The sequence below is a fragment of the Tachypleus tridentatus genome, chromosome 10, assembly GCF_004210375.1.
Source record: "Tachypleus tridentatus isolate NWPU-2018 chromosome 10, ASM421037v1, whole genome shotgun sequence".
Classification (NCBI taxonomy): Eukaryota; Metazoa; Arthropoda; class Merostomata; order Xiphosura; family Limulidae; genus Tachypleus; species Tachypleus tridentatus.
The window spans coordinates 129,328,002-129,346,339 of record NC_134834.1 but is presented as its reverse complement, the minus strand read 5'-3'; the positions used below and the strand labels follow the sequence as shown (position 1 = coordinate 129,346,339).

The window sequence follows — 18,338 nt, the reverse complement described above, 5'->3', positions numbered from 1 at the left end:
ATATCTGACTTGGACTTTAGTGTATGTGTGTGTGTGTGTGTGTGTGTGTGTAACATTGTGCTTTATTTTCCATAGAATGTTAGGTACTGTTTGACGTGTTACAATGAACAGTTCAAAATGAACCTTCATGGTTCATCAAATAAGTGATTTTTAATATCTTTATAATAAAAACTGCTTTACCTTAATTTAAAAAAAATTCAGATTCTTTTTTTTTAATTTGATTATACTTCATTTCACAGTGCTTAAGAACTTTCTTATTCTTGTGATTACTTGTGTTGGAGGTCATTTGAAAGATACTATGTCAGAAATACATTTTTATACAGTATAATCTTAAGTTAAATACTACTTCAATTTTTTAACATATCTAATTGAATTAACATGGTATAAAATCAGAGTTCATTGAAGGTTAGTACTTTTTACTTGGTGTATGTCATGAGTGAAATAAATTTTGACAATAAATTCATTTTGTTTTTAGTAGGCTCACCTTTTTGTGTAAAATAAGCAACAACAGCATTATTCCTGAAGATACATCTTTACTAAAGAATTAGTGTATGACCAGTAATGAAACTCTCAGTAATACAGATCCATAGTTTTGAAATTCTAAATTATCCTTTACCGAAGCTATGCATCCTGTAAAGGATCAATGCAGCATTATTTGTTTTCTTCAGATATGGGAATATGTCAGTAATCACCTATATCACACTAGAATTAAGTAATATGCGTTACCATCCAATTATTCACTTACTGTGTAATACACTACATATATGTTAATAACAACTTACTGTTTACATTAAGCTCAAGGCCTGCAGCATTTTTATTAGTTAAACTCTATTACAACTCAATGATCAGTCGTATCAAAATAAATCATGTGAGTCTAATCCTGTACAATCTGTTTTATTGGTGATTTGTTCTATCTGAACAAACAATTAAAATATTGTGAACACATAATGTTAATGTATGTTGAGTTGTACCATTTAAGTAGTGAACTATAGAATTAAAGTAATGGAAATAGGGTAGGTGTGATATCCCTTGAATTAAATTTATCAGTCCATAAATCTTGAAATACCACCATATCTGCATTTTTCCTGTTGAAGTGGTGTTTGGATGGTTTTCATTTTAACATATTTTTTCTTTCTTTTTCCGTATTAGGACACATTACTTGTGTTCTGAGATTAGTGGCACAATTCTGCATCTTTTGCAGAATGAATATCTGTTTGTACCATGTGAATGAATGTGAAAATTGCATGTATGATCTGCCATCAGTTGAAGTAGTTCTAGAGATTTGATGAAAACCTGCAGGTGAATATGACATTCTATTTCTTTGTCTTGTCTCAGTGTGAACAAAATATTTGATATCTTTATGGTTACATCTGTGGGTTGAGCCTTTCCTCTTTTGTCATTGTTAGTTTTTGTCAGCTGTCTCCTGCCTTCTATTATTCTGACATGCTATCATGCAATGTATAATTCATTTTGTAATTTACTCTTGCCATTTTTTGAGCTTTCTGTTGAATTTATTTAAACAAGGAGTCTTGGGAAACATTAATGGTGAGGATAGTCACTTGTAAGACCATGCACCTTTGCAGGGGCAGGTTCAACTAAATCCCTATTTTTGTGATGTATAAAAAAAAAATCATGCTTATATAGTTATATTGCAGCTTATTATGGCATTTAACACCTCCTATGCAGTTTACATTCTTGTAAAGAAGCATTAGCATTATTTTGTTTTCAAATAGTTGCACACTCTCAGACCCCAATAGCATTAGCATGTTTTTTGTGCTGATTATGCTTCACCCAATATGAATCAGACTGTAAAATATTTATTATGTTCTTCAAGAGAAACAACACCAAACATGGCATTTGCTTCTTTCACTACTTAGTGTAATACAGCATAAATTATGCTTATTAAACTTGTAGAACTTGTAGTGCAACTGAATTAAAAGGAAATATTCCATCTTTTACCATTTTAAGTATGTCGTAATTTTCCATGTCAAATAAGTTGCCATATTTCAGAAGCCTGCATCAAGTTGGCATTAGTGGATTCGTGGATAGAATATTGCCTGACTAGAAGAGAGAGTTTGGTCATCAGTTTCAAGTCATTTATGCCAGCACACTGTTGAAAATCTCCATATGAAAAATTTATATCATAAGTTACATTTAATTTGCAAACTTTCTTGTCACAAGCAATTAGTATGAAACCTTTTTAACATTGAGGATACATGTTTCCATCAGAATATCAAAGTTCTAATCAAAGAAATTGCTCATGACATTAGAGTATTTGATGGCTGGAGTAATATTCACAATGTAGGAGTAATAAATTTTATGGTAGCTGCTCAACAGTTAGTATGTTATTTAGTCACGTACATTGACGAATCTCAGTACTTTGAATTACATCACAGGGCAATTTTTAAACACTAAGCTTAGGTCTTCATAAGTATCTTCTGCTTTAGCAGATAATGCAGTGAGCCTGAAGACCACTTGGAAAATGTTGATGAATGAATATCCACATGTCGACTGCCGTGGCTGTATTACCAATAGAATACATCAATTCATGAGCAACATTGATCACTTGAAGCATCATCATTAAATCAGTACACCAATGAATAAATCCATTAATTATTTTAAAGAAAATAGTGCTTTCAGCTGTTTTGAAGTGCTAACTATCCTACCACTTCAGTCCTTCAACATATGGTTAACCTTGTGCAACATGATAGGTTTCACCTATTATGTCTTAATGGTCTTCAAAACATGCATGAAAATTCTGCAGTCAGCTGCAAAAGAAGAGATAATTTTTGGTTTTAACCATAGGCAGATCCCAACTGATATCTTTAATGAAAAGGTGTTCTGGATGCAAAAATATTCACCCTGCTCTTCCATCCTGAAACACAGTTAATTAAAAGAATAAAAGTTATGCTTTTTGAAGAAGCTACAAAGGTGAAATGTCAGTTCATGTAAAAGTTCTTTTTATAATTCTCTGAAATGCAGAAGTCATATTTCTCTAACTTTATTATTGTGCCAACCCCCAGTGCAGAAATCCAGTTGATCTGCATTGCACAAGGAAGGATGTAAGTGTTGTGTATCGTGATTCAGCAGGTTCCTAGTATTGAGAAGTTTAATTCAGTATGATATTGGTCGTGGCCAATTTCACTGGTTATGGTTACTAACAAACGTTTTTATACAGTTTGCCTACTTAATAAAAGACCAATTTCAAAATCCATGTGAAATACCATTTTTGTCATAGATATGAAAGTTCTCTCTCTCAGCATGGTTCAAAGACAAATATTGTCCAGATATCTTAGTGATTGTGATTGAATTTTTCTGTCTTTCCCTTTTGTTGTAAAAAATATTGCAGAATAAGCCTTGGCCTACTGCTCATTTGATGAAGGAGAAGGATTTTGAAATTTATAGAGAGAGAAAAATGAAGAAATATGAAAGGAACTAGACAATGAGAAATAAATGACAATGAAATGAAAAATTCATGACCATAAGTTTTCCATTTCTCTGACCTAAGATACTCCTCTAGAACTTTTTTTTTATAATTCATATCATACTATCTTATCAGACAATAATTGTATTAAATCTGAAGTTGTAAGTAAAAAAGAAAAATGTACTTGTATTAAAATTTTAAACTGTAGCATGAGTTTCAAGAATACTTTTATAAAAGGATTGAAGAAAGCAAATAAAATTGTACATTTTACAGGGTTTTCATTTATTAAAATACCTGATAATGCTTACACCAGTGAAAACGTGATCATGATAAGTGAAATATTTGTGAAACATACATCTATCTTTGATTTCTTGAATTCTGTAATTTTGGAGTTTTACCAAGTACTGACAGTTTCAAGTATGAATCTTAGAAGAGGACTAAACCATTTTCAGGACATTTACAACGTGTAAGGAAAAACATAGTAAAGATTTCTTTGTTCATAAAATTTAAATAATGTGTAACTGTATTTGGTCACTCAGTTTACTTCTTAGTTCACTGTAATATATGTGGTCTGTGTATTGATGTTTTATTTGTATCTGTTTATCATCTTTCAAGATTTACATATGAGAGAAGGACTTGCTTGTTGTTTTATCTGATCTGTGGTCTGCAATGGAAAAAAAAAGTTTTTCCCAGTTTTCTTGTAATTGCCTTGGATAGCTCAAGTATTCCAAAGTAATATGTTATACAATTCTAAAATTATAGACTTATCAGTTAAAGTAATTACATATTCCAAGTGATTGAAGTGTTAATTAGTTTTGTCTTTATAATACAATAATGTGTATAACAAATGTAATATACTTTTTGAAGTAACAAGAGAAAGAAACAGTAGTTTTGATAAATAAATATATATTAACAGTTTTTCTCTTAACTATAGTTGTTTATGTTGTTTTTCTTCTAGGGCCAAGAACAGGAGCACACATTTGTATTTCGATTATATAATGCCAAAGCCTCTAAACACCTGTGGAAATGTGCTGTTGAACATTATGCTTTTTTAAGGTTAAAAGGTCCTATCAAAGGCTTATCTGTAAGGCAAAACTTCTTCAGAATGGGATCGAGATTCAGATACAGGTATTAAGTTGTGAATTAATGAATTGTATGAAGGCAAATGCAAATACTGATGATAGCCTTAACAAATACTTTTATGAAATGTATATATGAATAAAAAACTAATGAACATTCCCATTAAATTTAAGACATAGTATATGTTGACATCATATTGATCTTTATGTTGCTCTCTATATTCAATCTAATTATACACTGCAGAACAAAGTTCTTGCTTCTTGAACACTATTGGATGTTCCTTTATAGATTTTTGACTGCTGATCACGAAAATCACATCCAAATTTGTCCATCACATACTGTTTCATCTAAATCTTCAGTTTTGTCATGTTTTTTCTTATATTTGTGTCCAAAAATTTTCGTTTCTGTAAATGTTTTGTGCAGTCTGGGCATGAAATCAGGCCAGGTTGGAAGCTGTTCTGTGGAAGTATGCAGTCCAGACATGTCTGGGCAGGCTGGAGCCAGCTTGACACTGTCTCAGCAGGCTATAAAAGTGGCTTGCATACACGAATGCTGCTCATTGGATTAATATAGACCTTATAGTGTGTACGTATTGTTTCAGAATATAGCATTGCCTCAGTAGCACTGTAACAAGTAAGTTAGATGTTTTACAGGACAATTGGTGTCAGTCAGTATGTCTCGTCAATGTCGTAACAGCCCCGATACATTCTGCTATATTTGTGGCGAGTATACGCTTGTTCATTAGAGACGCTCAGTGACTGCTCTTTTGAAGAAAGCATATCATCTTTACTTTGGCTGATCAAGACCAGGAATGGGTGCCTCGCATTTGTTGTACGACATGTGCTGTCTGTCTGAGAGCTTGGCTCAGAGGCACTCGAAAGACAATGCCATGTGCTGTCCTGATGATATGGCAAGAACAGAAAGACCATGTGACAGACTGTTTCTTCTGTTTGACTAATGTGTTTGGTTTCTCAACCAAAAACTAGAAGGGAATTGAATACCCTAATCTGCCTTCAGCAACGATACCCGTGCCACATGAAGACAGTCTTCCAATTCCGAAACCACCAGAGGAATGGATTTTAGACAAACCAGATGAAGAAACTGCAATGCCGGGAACTGGCAGTGACATTGATCTGGATTTTAAACTGTGCTCCTCAGGCGATCCACATTATATAACACAGTCAGAATTAAACGATCTGGTCAGAGATTTGGGTCTGTCAAAAGCATGAGCCAAATTGCTGGGTTCGACACTGCAGGAATGGTGTTTGCTGTCACCAGGTGCGAAAATTTCTGTTTTTCGAAGCCGCCAAGATGATATAACCAAATTCTTTGCACAAGTCTCTGTTTCTGTGTTGACATCAAAGGATTGTTCTCTGCTTTGGGTTGTGATTGTGACCCGCAAGTGTGGCGTCTCATTATTGATTCATCAATGTTAAGCCTCAAAGCTGTTTTGTTACACAATGACAACGTTCACCCTTCAATACCTGTTGGCTATGCAGCACACATGAAAGAAACCTACGAGAACATGGAAATGTTGCTGAAGCACATCCAGTACAGCAAGTATAACTGGAATATCTGTAGAGATCTGAAAGTCGTTACTCTGTTACTGGGACTGCAGCTCGGCTATACAAAGTACTATTGTTTCATCTGTGAATGGGACAGTCATGCCAAAGAAGCACATTATTCTAGACAGAGCTGGCCACTCCGTAAAAAGTTAGTTCCAGGACAGAAAAATGTGGCGCATGAATCACTTGTCGGCCTGGCAAAGATTTTTATGCATCCTCTACACATAAAATTGGGACTTACGAAGAATTTCGTGAAAACAAAAAAGGCGAAGGTTTTTGTTATTTAAGACAGATGTTCCCAAGAATAACTGAGGCCAAGATCAAAGAGGGCATTTTTGTTGGCCCTCAAATCAGACATGTTATGAGTGACAAGCGGTTTGAAGATCTGTTAGTTGGGTCGGAAAAGAATGCCTGGACAGCCTTTAAAGACGTTGTTGACAATTTTTTTGGCAATTACAGAGCCCCACATTACATTTAGCTGGTAGACAAACTTTTCAAAGCATACAAAACAATGAAGTGCAACATGTCACTCAAGATTCATTTCCTCGACTCACACCTGGACTTCTTTCCCGCAAATATCAGTGTTGTTAGTGAAGAACACAGTGAAAGGTTTCACCAGGACATTGCTACAATGGAAAACGATATCAGGGCAACTGGAATCCATCAATACTTGCTGACTACTGTTGGACACTGCAACGTAATGCACCGGACATTGAATACAAACGAAAATCAGAAGCAAAACACTTTTAATTATGTTGGACTTAATAGCATATTAGAAATATAAATGCAATTAAATACGTTATTGCCGGTAAACAGTTAACTGTCTATTTCTCAGAGTTCCTACATGATGAAGCAAAACCAAAACTGTATTTGTGCATACCCACCAGGTACCTGTCACAATCAGCAAAAACTTTTCAGGAAGCAATACTTTAAAAACAAAAATTGTTGTGTAGTGTTATTGATTTTGTAAGTATTTTGATACTTAATTCTACATTAAAGATAATTTCATTAATATTATTGGCTATAATGTTTAAAATAGTATTGTGTATTATTTATTATTAATATTTTCAATATTTATAAAGATCATTTTGTATTATTAGCTTAATATTTGTACTTAGAACTGCCTAAATGTGTTCATGTAGCTGAAAGTATTTGTAAATGAACTTATAGTTCATTGAACCAGTAGAAATACTGCTCTAAAAGTGGCTATTTGTGCTGGTAATTTCTAACTGTAGTATTCTTACATCATTGAAAAAAAATTAGAAAAGTGAACAATTTTTAAAAAGGATTTACTTCATAGGAAGAGTGTTTGAGTTGTGTATTTTAGTCTAAATGATTCAATAAACACAACTCAGAATCACCATACATTTTATTTACATAGACTTGTAATATTTTTATGTATTAAAAGTGGTACCATTTATTAAAAAAATGATAGTTTATTGTTAAATCTCCAATTTCACAGTACTACATTTAAAAATCACATCAATAAAGATATAACCAAACCCTCATGTATAGTTCTAGTGAAAGTTATGTTTTTGTTGTAGGAAGAGTTGTTTTATTTAAATTATGTTTTCTTTATAAAGAAGTGGTTTTTACCCATACCACAGTAATTTTCATAACTGTCTGAATCTTGAATACCTAAGGAATACCTAAACTGTGAACATTTTTTTATGGATTTTTGTTTGTGGTACTATTCAGCTTTGGTTATGAACAAAGTTACTGACATACATGCTAGTCCATTATTGTGAGATTATAATCATTATAGGTTTTATTTTTTTATTTATTTATTCATTCATGAATTCGTTTACTTTTTGACAGCTTGATATTTAAAACAGATTTCATTAAGTTATAAGTTATATTTTATGAAGGTTCTATGGCTCATTCTATTACAAAAACATTACTCTGTGTAAATGAAAAGTATTCATTAATGGTTTATATTACATAAAAAGATATGTTTTAAAATTTTAACTATTATTGCAGCTTATTTTATGTGATTTAAACTATGTTTTTTGATTATCAGTTATTGTTAACAACATAAGAAGAATGAAGACGGTAAATGTAGCTCTTTCATTGTAGTGGAAAAACTGAACTACAAGCAACCAAAAACAGAGCTAGATGTACTGTTCAGTTTGAACGTCGCCCAAGTCAGAAATTTTCTCGCAGAATTGGTCATGATCTGTATAAGGAAAATGCAAACTGTACTTACGTTAGTGAAGTGAAGAATAATGGGTGAGCAATTTACATTATCTTAAAAATTGCAGCAAATAACATGTGGCTTTGAGGGTGTTTTTTTTAACCTTATTTAAGAGCTGTTTTAATTTTTCTGTGAAATATTCAAATAATTTAATCCTGAATGATTTGTTCATTGAATAGCTGCAGTATTTCTTTTGTACAAAGTACTGAGTGAGTAATATATTTTAACTTTAGTCATTTTTGTTTAATTGGTAGCGATTTATAATTGGGATTGCAAGGAATTGCATAAAATGCTCAGCTAAGAAGCATCTTGAACTGTAAAGATTCAGTTTAAACAACATTTTAAAACCTTTAATATTGACTGCTAAGGCTGTATGTATATAAAAATGCACCAGAAAAAGCACACATGTTAGAATTACAAGAAAAAGAAAATATGCACAAAATACCCCATTTGTAATTCTTCATATTTTCTTGCCAACCTCCAATGAAAACAGCTTGGTATCTTGCACCCAAACCTTTTGTAGAATGCTAAATAAAGTATTATAAAGGTTGAAAAGTCGATTTGTTTCTTCTATATTTTACATAGTCTAAAGAACATCATAATTGTAGTGTAAACAATGTTATTATTATCACTTGAAGCTAGCTTTCTTACAGATATGTGGTGTTTCTTTAAGTACCTTAAGGATGTGATGAAACAGGATTTACCAGCCAATAATATTTGAACATTAAATGACAGTAACATTTACTATCAGTATCTACATACTGAATGCTTTGTACACTCTGCAATCGATGTCTTTAGGGAGCCAACCCCTATAATTTGTATGAATGAAAGCTGTATCAGCTAGCTACCCAAAATGTTTATTATCATTACAATATATTAGACTAACTACAATATCAAGTGATTCTTTGCCCATAGTTGAACATAAAACGAAAGCCAACAAACAAGATAAATAAAAAATTGGAAATTTAAAAACCTTCAAAAATGGATTGTAAAAAGACATAAGGAAACAAAGCTGAAGATATTGTAACCATTATTTACTCAAACTGCAAATCCCCATATTGACTCCATCAAATGTAATTCTAGGAAATGAGGCCAACTGCTTGTCAGTATGCATTTTGATTGTACAGTTGAAAAGATTACCATAGACGACTCCAAGTATGGTGACTTGACTGGTGTATCTTCACACAAAATAGTATAAACATCCATTTTGTTTCTCCAGCTTTCTGAAATACGTACAATTGAACAGAAAGTAAATAAAGACTGGATGTCTTATCTTAGTGAACCATTACACCTCCTGTTGGCCTTGTTCCCTGATGGAGATTATTCCTAATTGTGTTGCATGCTGCTGCCTGGGCTATGTGGATGGTTTGTGCCACTGACCTTTTTGCTCATGGATATTCACGTGTTACAAGATGCCACAATTTTCTTACCCTTGTTGACCTATATTCCTTTGTTCTTCAATGTTAGTAAGTACAAGGGATATATCTGTTTTGAAAATTCTAAATCTCCAATTTAAACCTACCTTTATGATCTGGGTGTATGGATGTTTTGTGTCTAAAAGGATTGTGGCATATCTTTCTAAAAATGATTAGTTTTTTGGTGGCAGAGCACAGATAGCCTGTTGTGTAACTTTGTGCTTAACTTCATATAAACAAACAAACAAATCATTAAGTTTGAATGTCCTTGTTATAATATCTGTGGCATTGTAGTTTGAAGTAAGAATGCTTGTAGTTATAATAATCAGATTACATCTAAAATGATGTTAGTTGGTTACAATTGTAATGAAACATTGGAATATTAATGTGTTGTACACATGTGTGCAGGTCTGAAAAATCTGGTTGTTTAGTTGGAAAGCCAAGGAAGAAAATTGCAGAAAGAATGAGACTGCTCTGATGTAAAATTTTGATGACTGATGTTTTTAGTTTATTTAATTGTATGAAAAGAGATGGTTTGCATAACAACTAGAATTAGGAAGTTGTTCATTGTTATTTCATTGTATTTCTTATATTTTTGAACAGACTAGATACGACTGCCACTACTGATGCATTGACATCACTAGAGGGCACTTCTATTGTTGATAGCCCTGTCAGTATACTATCAGCTTCTACTGCTCCTGTAGAGAGCCAAATACCTGCTGTTCCTAGCATACCATCATCTGCACCATCATCACCAGCCATCTCTCAAACTACAACAACTACCAGTCCTACTGTAGCACTTGTTAACACTTCTGAAGAGAGAATAGACAGACTTATAAAGTCTCTAACAAAGGAGAATGCAAATGAGGAGAAAGGGGTATTGAAGAATGAGTATGCAGTAACACCCACAAAATTAAAAAGTCTGATGCCACAACTACTAATATGTCAGGTTATTAGAAATTGACCTTTCTTTAATAATTTATAAAACAAGCAGTTTATTTATTTAGAATTTTTGTACAACACAATATAAAAATTGTTTTAAAATGCATAAGCAAGTCTCAATACAATGCTTTGCTGTCTTGTGTTGAAAAACTGCTTAATGTAGCAACATGGACATTTTTTAGGCTGTTTATATAAAACAAGAAGTGAGTAATTTTGTAATTATTTGTTAATTTTCTGGTAATATATGTCATAATTGTTAAAGATTAATTTTAAAAAATCAAAATAAGTGAAATTTATGCATTACAAATGTACATTTTTTTAATTTTTGTTACTTGTATAAAATATTAACAAATTATAAGTCAATAAAACCCAAAGCCAGTGATAAAAACTTGCTAATAATGATTACCTTTTAAGTTTAAGAATTAAAATGTGAAATATAATTCAAATAAACTATAATTTAGAATCATTTTTGACAAGGATTACAATTTTCAAACCTTCTGAATTTCTTTCACCTGGGTTGTTGAGTAATAATATAATTCATGAAATGTTATGTAGTAGAGAGATCTATATGTAAAATATACTGATATTGAACACTTAACAGAGATGTGAATACAATCTGAATTAAACACTCTACTAATACCAGAGAGCTGTATATGCAACATATTGGAGAAAAAAGGTACTGGGGACCATTCAAAGCTTTCAGAGCTTGTTTCTATGGAGTTTACAAAAAAACATTGCAACTCTTTCGTTGATAATAACAGTTCTACTCAAATTATAAACACTGGAATGGATACATACAGCAGACATCATGAACATGAAATGTTTAAACATTTTGTCTTGAGCAGCACTTCCACCTGTACTTTGTTACAGTTATAGTGTGTACAGTTCATTTATAATTTAACTTAAGTATTTTTGAAAGGATAAATGGAGAATAAAATACCATTGATTAGCATTTTCATTTAGCATTATTTCTATTCATGCAACATTCTTATTTAATTTAGCCTAAACATGGCTTACAATTCAATGCAGCAGCTACATTCAAAGTGTTATGGAATTATTTTCTGCTAATAGTTATCTGATAAAATATTATAAATATTTTAAAAATCATACAGGAAATTTCACAGCCTTAAGTAGATATTGATCAGATTGTGGTCCTCCTTATATAAAAAGCCCTGCCCTCTTTTGTAGGTCAGTTGATGACCTCAGCATATTTATAGTATTCTGTTGGCTTGTAGCACAAAAATGGAATTTGTGATGATGTAATATTTAAAAAGACCGTTTTGAAGTGAGATATTAAATTCCAAGATAAAACTTTATAGTTTGACATTTTTATGCATGATAAAAGGGGTGAGTTTTGAAATTGTGCACAACTGTGAATAATTCTTTAACTCTTGTTATGGGTTTCTTTTTTTTAATATACACTACCTTAGTAAGTGTACAGGAAAATGTTTATAAAACAGATTGAAAGGAATAGTGTATACCTTTTAAGAGGCTGGTAATTGTTGTTGGGCTTATACTGTGGGAAACCATATTTAAGCAATGTATAATTAATTGAAATTAAAGAAGCAAATCTGTACATGACTTCATAACATATCATTGAGGTACTGTGTATTTTACTGTATATAACTGGTCAATGTGTATGTGTATCTTATTATTAGAAAAGGATATGTTTCAAGTTTCAATATAATTAAAATGAAGAAAATGAAAAAAAAAAATTAAAATATCCTATTTCTTTGTTTCAAAATCGGAAACTCTAGCAGCCAAGCTGAAAGGTTTAGATTCTTTTAGCTCTTTACAATCCAAACAGTACTTGTCAAATTCCAGCAGCATGAGTGATGATAGTTCAACCACCAAAGGTATTAGCATGATAAAAAATAACCAGATGCAACCTACCAGTGGTGGTAGTGTCCGACCTATTCCACCTGATCAAATGAAGTGTAATATTTTGAAGGAAGAGAAAAATAAAGGTTTGTATCCTGAAACTTTTAAGTGTATTTTGATACCTACAGTTGACGCAGTGTAGATACACTCTTGTGCAAATTAATTGAAACAAGACGGAAAATTACGAATTTTTCAATTTTTTGCATTTTATTTCTGAGAATCCAAAAATTACTCACAAATTAATACATAATGTGACTGCCCTTATTTTTCAGAAGATCGATAATCCTCTTTGGCATCGAGTCTGCGGGTTGACTGCAATCTTTACTAATTTTTGAATCTTAGTACCACACCTCAATTATGGCCTCAATTAGCTTATCTTTCGTAATACAGTCTTTTCCCCAAAGTCTTTCTTTACAAATTGTCCAGAGATTTTCAATAGTATTTAAGTCTGGAGAATTTCCAGGCCAGTCCATCACCTTTATTCGCGTTGTAGTCATAAAAGTTTTCACAAGTTTCGATGTGTGGCACGGAGCCAGATCTTGTTGAAAAATGCCAGATCAATCTGGAAATATCTTTTTCAATTCTGGAATGACTCTTCTTTGCAAATCTTCGATGTACTGTGGTTCTTTGCATCATACCTTCTACGATATGTAAGTCTCCGATGCCATAGTAGCTGAAAAAGCCCCAAAACATCTTCTTCAAGGGATGTTTTACGAACTGATTGATGTGAGATTCTCGAAGTTTCTCACCTGGAGATCTGCGAACATGCAAACTTCTTTGACCCTGTTCGAAGAAAGGAGTCTCATTACTGAATAACACCTTCCTCCACGTTTCTTGCGTCTAGTTCTTGTTTTTGAGACCCCATTGATACCATTTTTTTTTCATTGAGTTGGTAAGAAGTTGTTTTTTGACTGGTCTCCTTGCCTTTCTAACGCAATTTTGAATGACGTAACATTTCTCAAAATTCCATCATATATCCCAGAAATAGACCAACCGTACTGCAAAACACAGCTATTGACGATGTCTGTGTGAAAAATTGACTATTAAAGGAAATCAGTGGGTCCAGTGAACCTACACCGGCCGCCATGCTGAAAATATTGTAAAATAACCATTTGTTTCAATTAATTTGCACAAGGGTGTAGAGCAGTGTGAAGTTTTGTGTGTCACAAGAAATAAACTTTTAAGTTATTTCAAAAAAGTTGTTTCGTTTACTGCTGATTGAAAGTGACATACAATTTGAACGTTTAGTCTGTTGTTGCTAAAATCTCAACAAAAGCTTGTAAACTGATTTCTTGGCTTCCAACAACCTTTTTGTGTCTATAGTGTTTTACCATTTTAATTTTATTTAATTTGGTTAATAGTAAAAATAGTAGTTCGTCAAATCATTGTTGTATAACAGAAGTATTCATGAGTATTTGTGGAAGTGAGAAACCACCATAGCTTTGGGAAATAGTAAAATAGGACATTTGCAACAGAAAGAGTGAAAACATTTACACTCATAAACTACCAAATTAGTTGAGTATGAAAGAGTCATTAACAACAAAGAAGGAACATGACAGCCTCATTCATTCACTGTTTTATTTTACAGTATCCTACATTAAAAACATATTCTTAATGTTTTTAATAATTCCTAATTGTTTACATTACACATTGATGTTCTATTAATACTTTAAATTTTGTTACATATATTCAATATATATTAATGTACTGTGATAAGGAGATAATTCATCAAATAATAGTAGGATAAAATTCTGTATGCGAGTCAATAAACCTCTTGACAAAACCTTTAATCTGTTACAAGCATTCAGTCTGAGCCAGTGCTGCATTTCACATACCACGCGACATTACAAAAATCGATGATTAGGTGTGTTTTTTGATATTTACTTTAGAATTAAGACGTTAAGTGATATCAAAATACAAAATCTATTGTTTTATACGAATGAAGAACTCAAATTATCGATACTTATAAGCTAGAATATAAAAATGAAAACCTCCAGTTTTTTTTATATGCTAAGATGTTACTAATGTAACCGAATCATACACAGTGGCTCCTTGCTTTTCTTTTTCATTTCTATATATCGCATGTGAATAACCAATCAAAAGCTCAAAATGTCACACAAGGTGGATTTCCTAGATATTTTCAAATATAACGGCGTCATTTATTTCTTTGGAAACAAACCTTTGTGTTGGTGAGTTGAGTCTTTTAGCCCGTTTGAAATTTCTTATTATAAATATATTATTATAACTTGTATCGATATTTTAGGTTTGTATTCGTGGAGAATGTATATAAGTTAATAGCAACCATATTACCTAACATTTTGAGTCAATCAGAATTTAACTCTCATGTGGATTAATATTTTTCTTCCCTAGAAAACGGAACCGTGAACGTCTTCCAACCACCACAATCACAACTGATCATCCTCCGACTAGTAAGTTGACCGGTTACGTGAATAATGTCCAACTAGCCATGAAGTCTTCAGAACATCTTCAGTCTCAGGATAACTTTCCTGTTGGAAAAGATAACCCCATATTTCACGTGGATGATGACGTAGAAGGAGACGCTGTAAGCACTGTAAAAGTGGATGATCCTAAGTCGCTGCATGTGGCGTATTACAGAGAAGATTGCGGTACAAAAGGACAGTTTATCTACGAAGGGCAGCACGAAACTAGTTTAGAAGAAGTTAAAGTAAATTCGCTGCCCAAAACTGGGAATGATCACTTGTATTATGTGAATCTAGATTCTAATTAGATTAAAAATCGTAAAAAGCATTGGCTTAATGGATCTGTTCCTGAAATAGTAAACAAAGTATGTTAGTAAAATGAGTGGTACCAACATACAGTACATTGAATGCGATAATTTTTTAAAGGTGTATGTGTGTCTATATATCTATATATATATCTATGAGTGTGTGTGTTTGTTGTATTTTTCGTTAAGGTTAAAACTACGTGATGGGCTATCTGTGCTGGGTATAGAACAGGTATCGAAGCCTGGATTTTAGTGTTGTAATCCCATAAACTTATGGCTGAGTCACTGTTGTTCATGGTGTCACAATTTATTGAGATGACTGAACCAATTCTGAAGAACTTTGGTAAAAGAACCCTTCTGGATCTCCAAAAACCAGTTTAAATGATGAGCAATCGGATGAAAGATTTTAGTTTTCTCAGCTATCTTCAGATTCACTTAATCCAAGAGGAAATTCATATAGATTTTCACTTTTTGCGTTTTTTGGTTTTTTATTACTACTTCGCTCTCTTTTTGTGGATCTTAACCAAATTTGGTATGAAGACTTTTTAGGGTCCATGCAGAGAAATGCGCAAATTTGTGATTTCACATTTTGTGTTTTGCAGTTTTTTAATGGGCATTTTTTACAATTACATGGAAGGAAAGCAACTTTTCATATCCTAAGATATTTATTAATCATAAATTTACGTAACTTCTATCCGGGGGACGGGAACTCCAGGTAGTAGATAATCTAAAAGAAGTGAAAAATAAGTAAGGTACAATAATATGTACGTACCAAGTCAAGTATAGCCTTAACCACTTAGAAACTGTAAACTGTAACACAGTAAAGTGGTTCATAGTATACTTTTTTTCTGCATAAAACAGACTAAACTAACGTAATCTAAATTGTTTGTGATAGTTTATAATTTATTGAGCCTGCTAAAATCAGTTTCAACTAGTATTCAGAATAATGTGTGTATATTAAAGTGATTTAAAGTTAATTTCGTTTATTTAGAGTATTTGTTTGTTTTTGAATTTTGCGCTAAGCTACACGAGGGCTATCTACGCAAGCCGTCCCTAATTTAGCGTTGTAAGACTAGAGGGAAGGCAGCTAGTCATCACCATTCACCGCCAACTCTTAGACTACTCTTTTACCAAAGAATAGTGGGATTGACCGTAAATTAAAACGCCCTCCACGCTTGAAAGGGCGAGTATCTTTGGTGTGACTGAGATTCGAAACCGCGACCCTCAGATTACGAGCCGAACGCCTTAAGCCACTTGATCATGCCGGGCTTCCAAGTTTAGTAAAACGTTTTTATGAGTGGGCTGTGTGAACAGTGTTTAAACAGTCCTGAAAAAGTGTTTTTTTAACTCTTAGACTACAAAACCCAGTTATTTTGTAGGCACAAGGTTTGATCATTCCAATAACACTCGTAGTATTTATTAAACACAGCTGGTTTTTAATGATATGTTTGGAAAGAAGAATGTAAAATCTCTTTTCGCCAGAAAATCAGTTTGGATTTTGGCCTTCTATGTGATGGTATAGTTAGATAACGAAAAAATATACTGATGAATTTAATTGTACGTTTAGACATGCGTGCGTGTGTGGACATAGAAAAGGTATAATATATATTACTTATGAAATGATACATTGGAAAGTCTTCTCGTCTCGTACAAAGTGCCAATTTGGTTTTATTTTCCTAACAATTCGATTCATAACTTCAGTCTATGAAAGTTCGTATTGAGTATTCGAAGACTAATTACCGCTAATAAATCGGCTAGTGTGGTTAGAGATGATTAATATGGGAATAAACGTACAACTTTTTGTACAAACTCTCGGTGTGTGTTTTAAATGCCATTTTTGTAGGGTAAGTATTATCAAATTTATTCTTTATTCATTATTACAGTAAAAAAACGAATACTATTTTACGAGTTTTAAAAAAAAACAGCTCACGGACTTTGAGTCAGATAAAAACTTTTCTCCAACGTTTCGGTATTGTACGCCTCCCAGTGGTATAGTTGTATGTCTGCAGACTTGTACTGCTAGAAACCGAGTTTCGATACCAGTGGTGGGCAGAGTATAGATAACCTTTTGTGTAGCCGTGAGCTTAATAACAAAACACCAAACGACTTTTTACTTTCATGAGTGCGCTGCAGTACGAATATCATTCAATAAAAGTTTGAAATTACGACAGGAATGCCCGTGTGTTGCTGCTCCTTTATAAATACATAAATTTCGAAACACCAGAGAAAAGATTTTGCTTTATTTTAAAATGTGAAGATTCTTAAAATGTAATTATTCTTTGACTACATCGTGTTTAAGGTTTAAAGTTTGTAACTACGAAATGTTTGAACGTTAAAGATGAATTTATGTTAAATTAAGGTGTGTTTTTTAGACTTAACACGTTTTGCTCTTCAAAGGTGAATTTTACAGAAAAAAGAAAACGTTGCAGTTAAAAGAACTACTCATACTAATTAATTTTGCATGTTCACATTTTTTATAAAAAATATGTGCTAAGAAATGAAAGATAGAACTTTCCGAGCGGCAATCTGAACGTTTTAGTTTTCACGTTTGCCGCTAGGAAAAGTACTGTGACGTAGTAGTTGCCAAAGAAGCCGGCAATGCCAGCGCGTTGAATGTAAATAAAATAGAGGCGGAGTCTGTTTTGACTTTGTGTTCTGAACAGTGTCGAGTAGCTCCATATCAATTCGAACCTACTCTGAACGAACCTGGAACAGTTACTTTTGACACAGATCTGACAAGTTCTAGTGATGAGGATAGTTCCACGAGCGAGAGTAGCGAAAGTGTGAGTGATACTGATAGCGCCCAGGCCGGTTGCGAATCGGTCATACCTCCAGTGGAAGAATGGTAAGCCTAAGTCATGACAACAAATATGGTCTGTATTATTCCACGTGCAATTTTAAGCATCTCGAAACCTGTCTGGTGTTTATAAATTATTGGTATCACAGACTGGGTTTTATTTGTTTATACTTTGCCGACTATGGTAACTAATACTCGGCCCTTCCACAATCATTGTACCGGGTATTTATGGCTCCTAACAAAATGAATTTCAATTATACGTCATAATTCTGTCTATAAAATCAAACTAGATGT

General features: G+C 32.9%; 1 protein-coding gene across 1 annotated transcript in view; it reads left to right on the top strand.

Annotated features, from left to right (window-relative positions):
- Positions 1 to 17,087, top strand: part of LOC143230297 (band 4.1-like protein 5) — a 52,169-nt gene extending 35,082 nt beyond the window's left edge. Inside the window, 5 exon segments of the mRNA XM_076463562.1 lie at positions 4,383 to 4,552; positions 8,146 to 8,298; positions 10,282 to 10,627; positions 12,378 to 12,587; positions 14,872 to 17,087. Coding sequence (XP_076319677.1) covers positions 4,383 to 4,552; positions 8,146 to 8,298; positions 10,282 to 10,627; positions 12,378 to 12,389 — 681 coding nt within the window. The 3' untranslated portion in view covers positions 12,390 to 12,587; positions 14,872 to 17,087.
- The last annotated feature ends 1,251 nt before the right edge of the window (positions 17,088 to 18,338 follow it).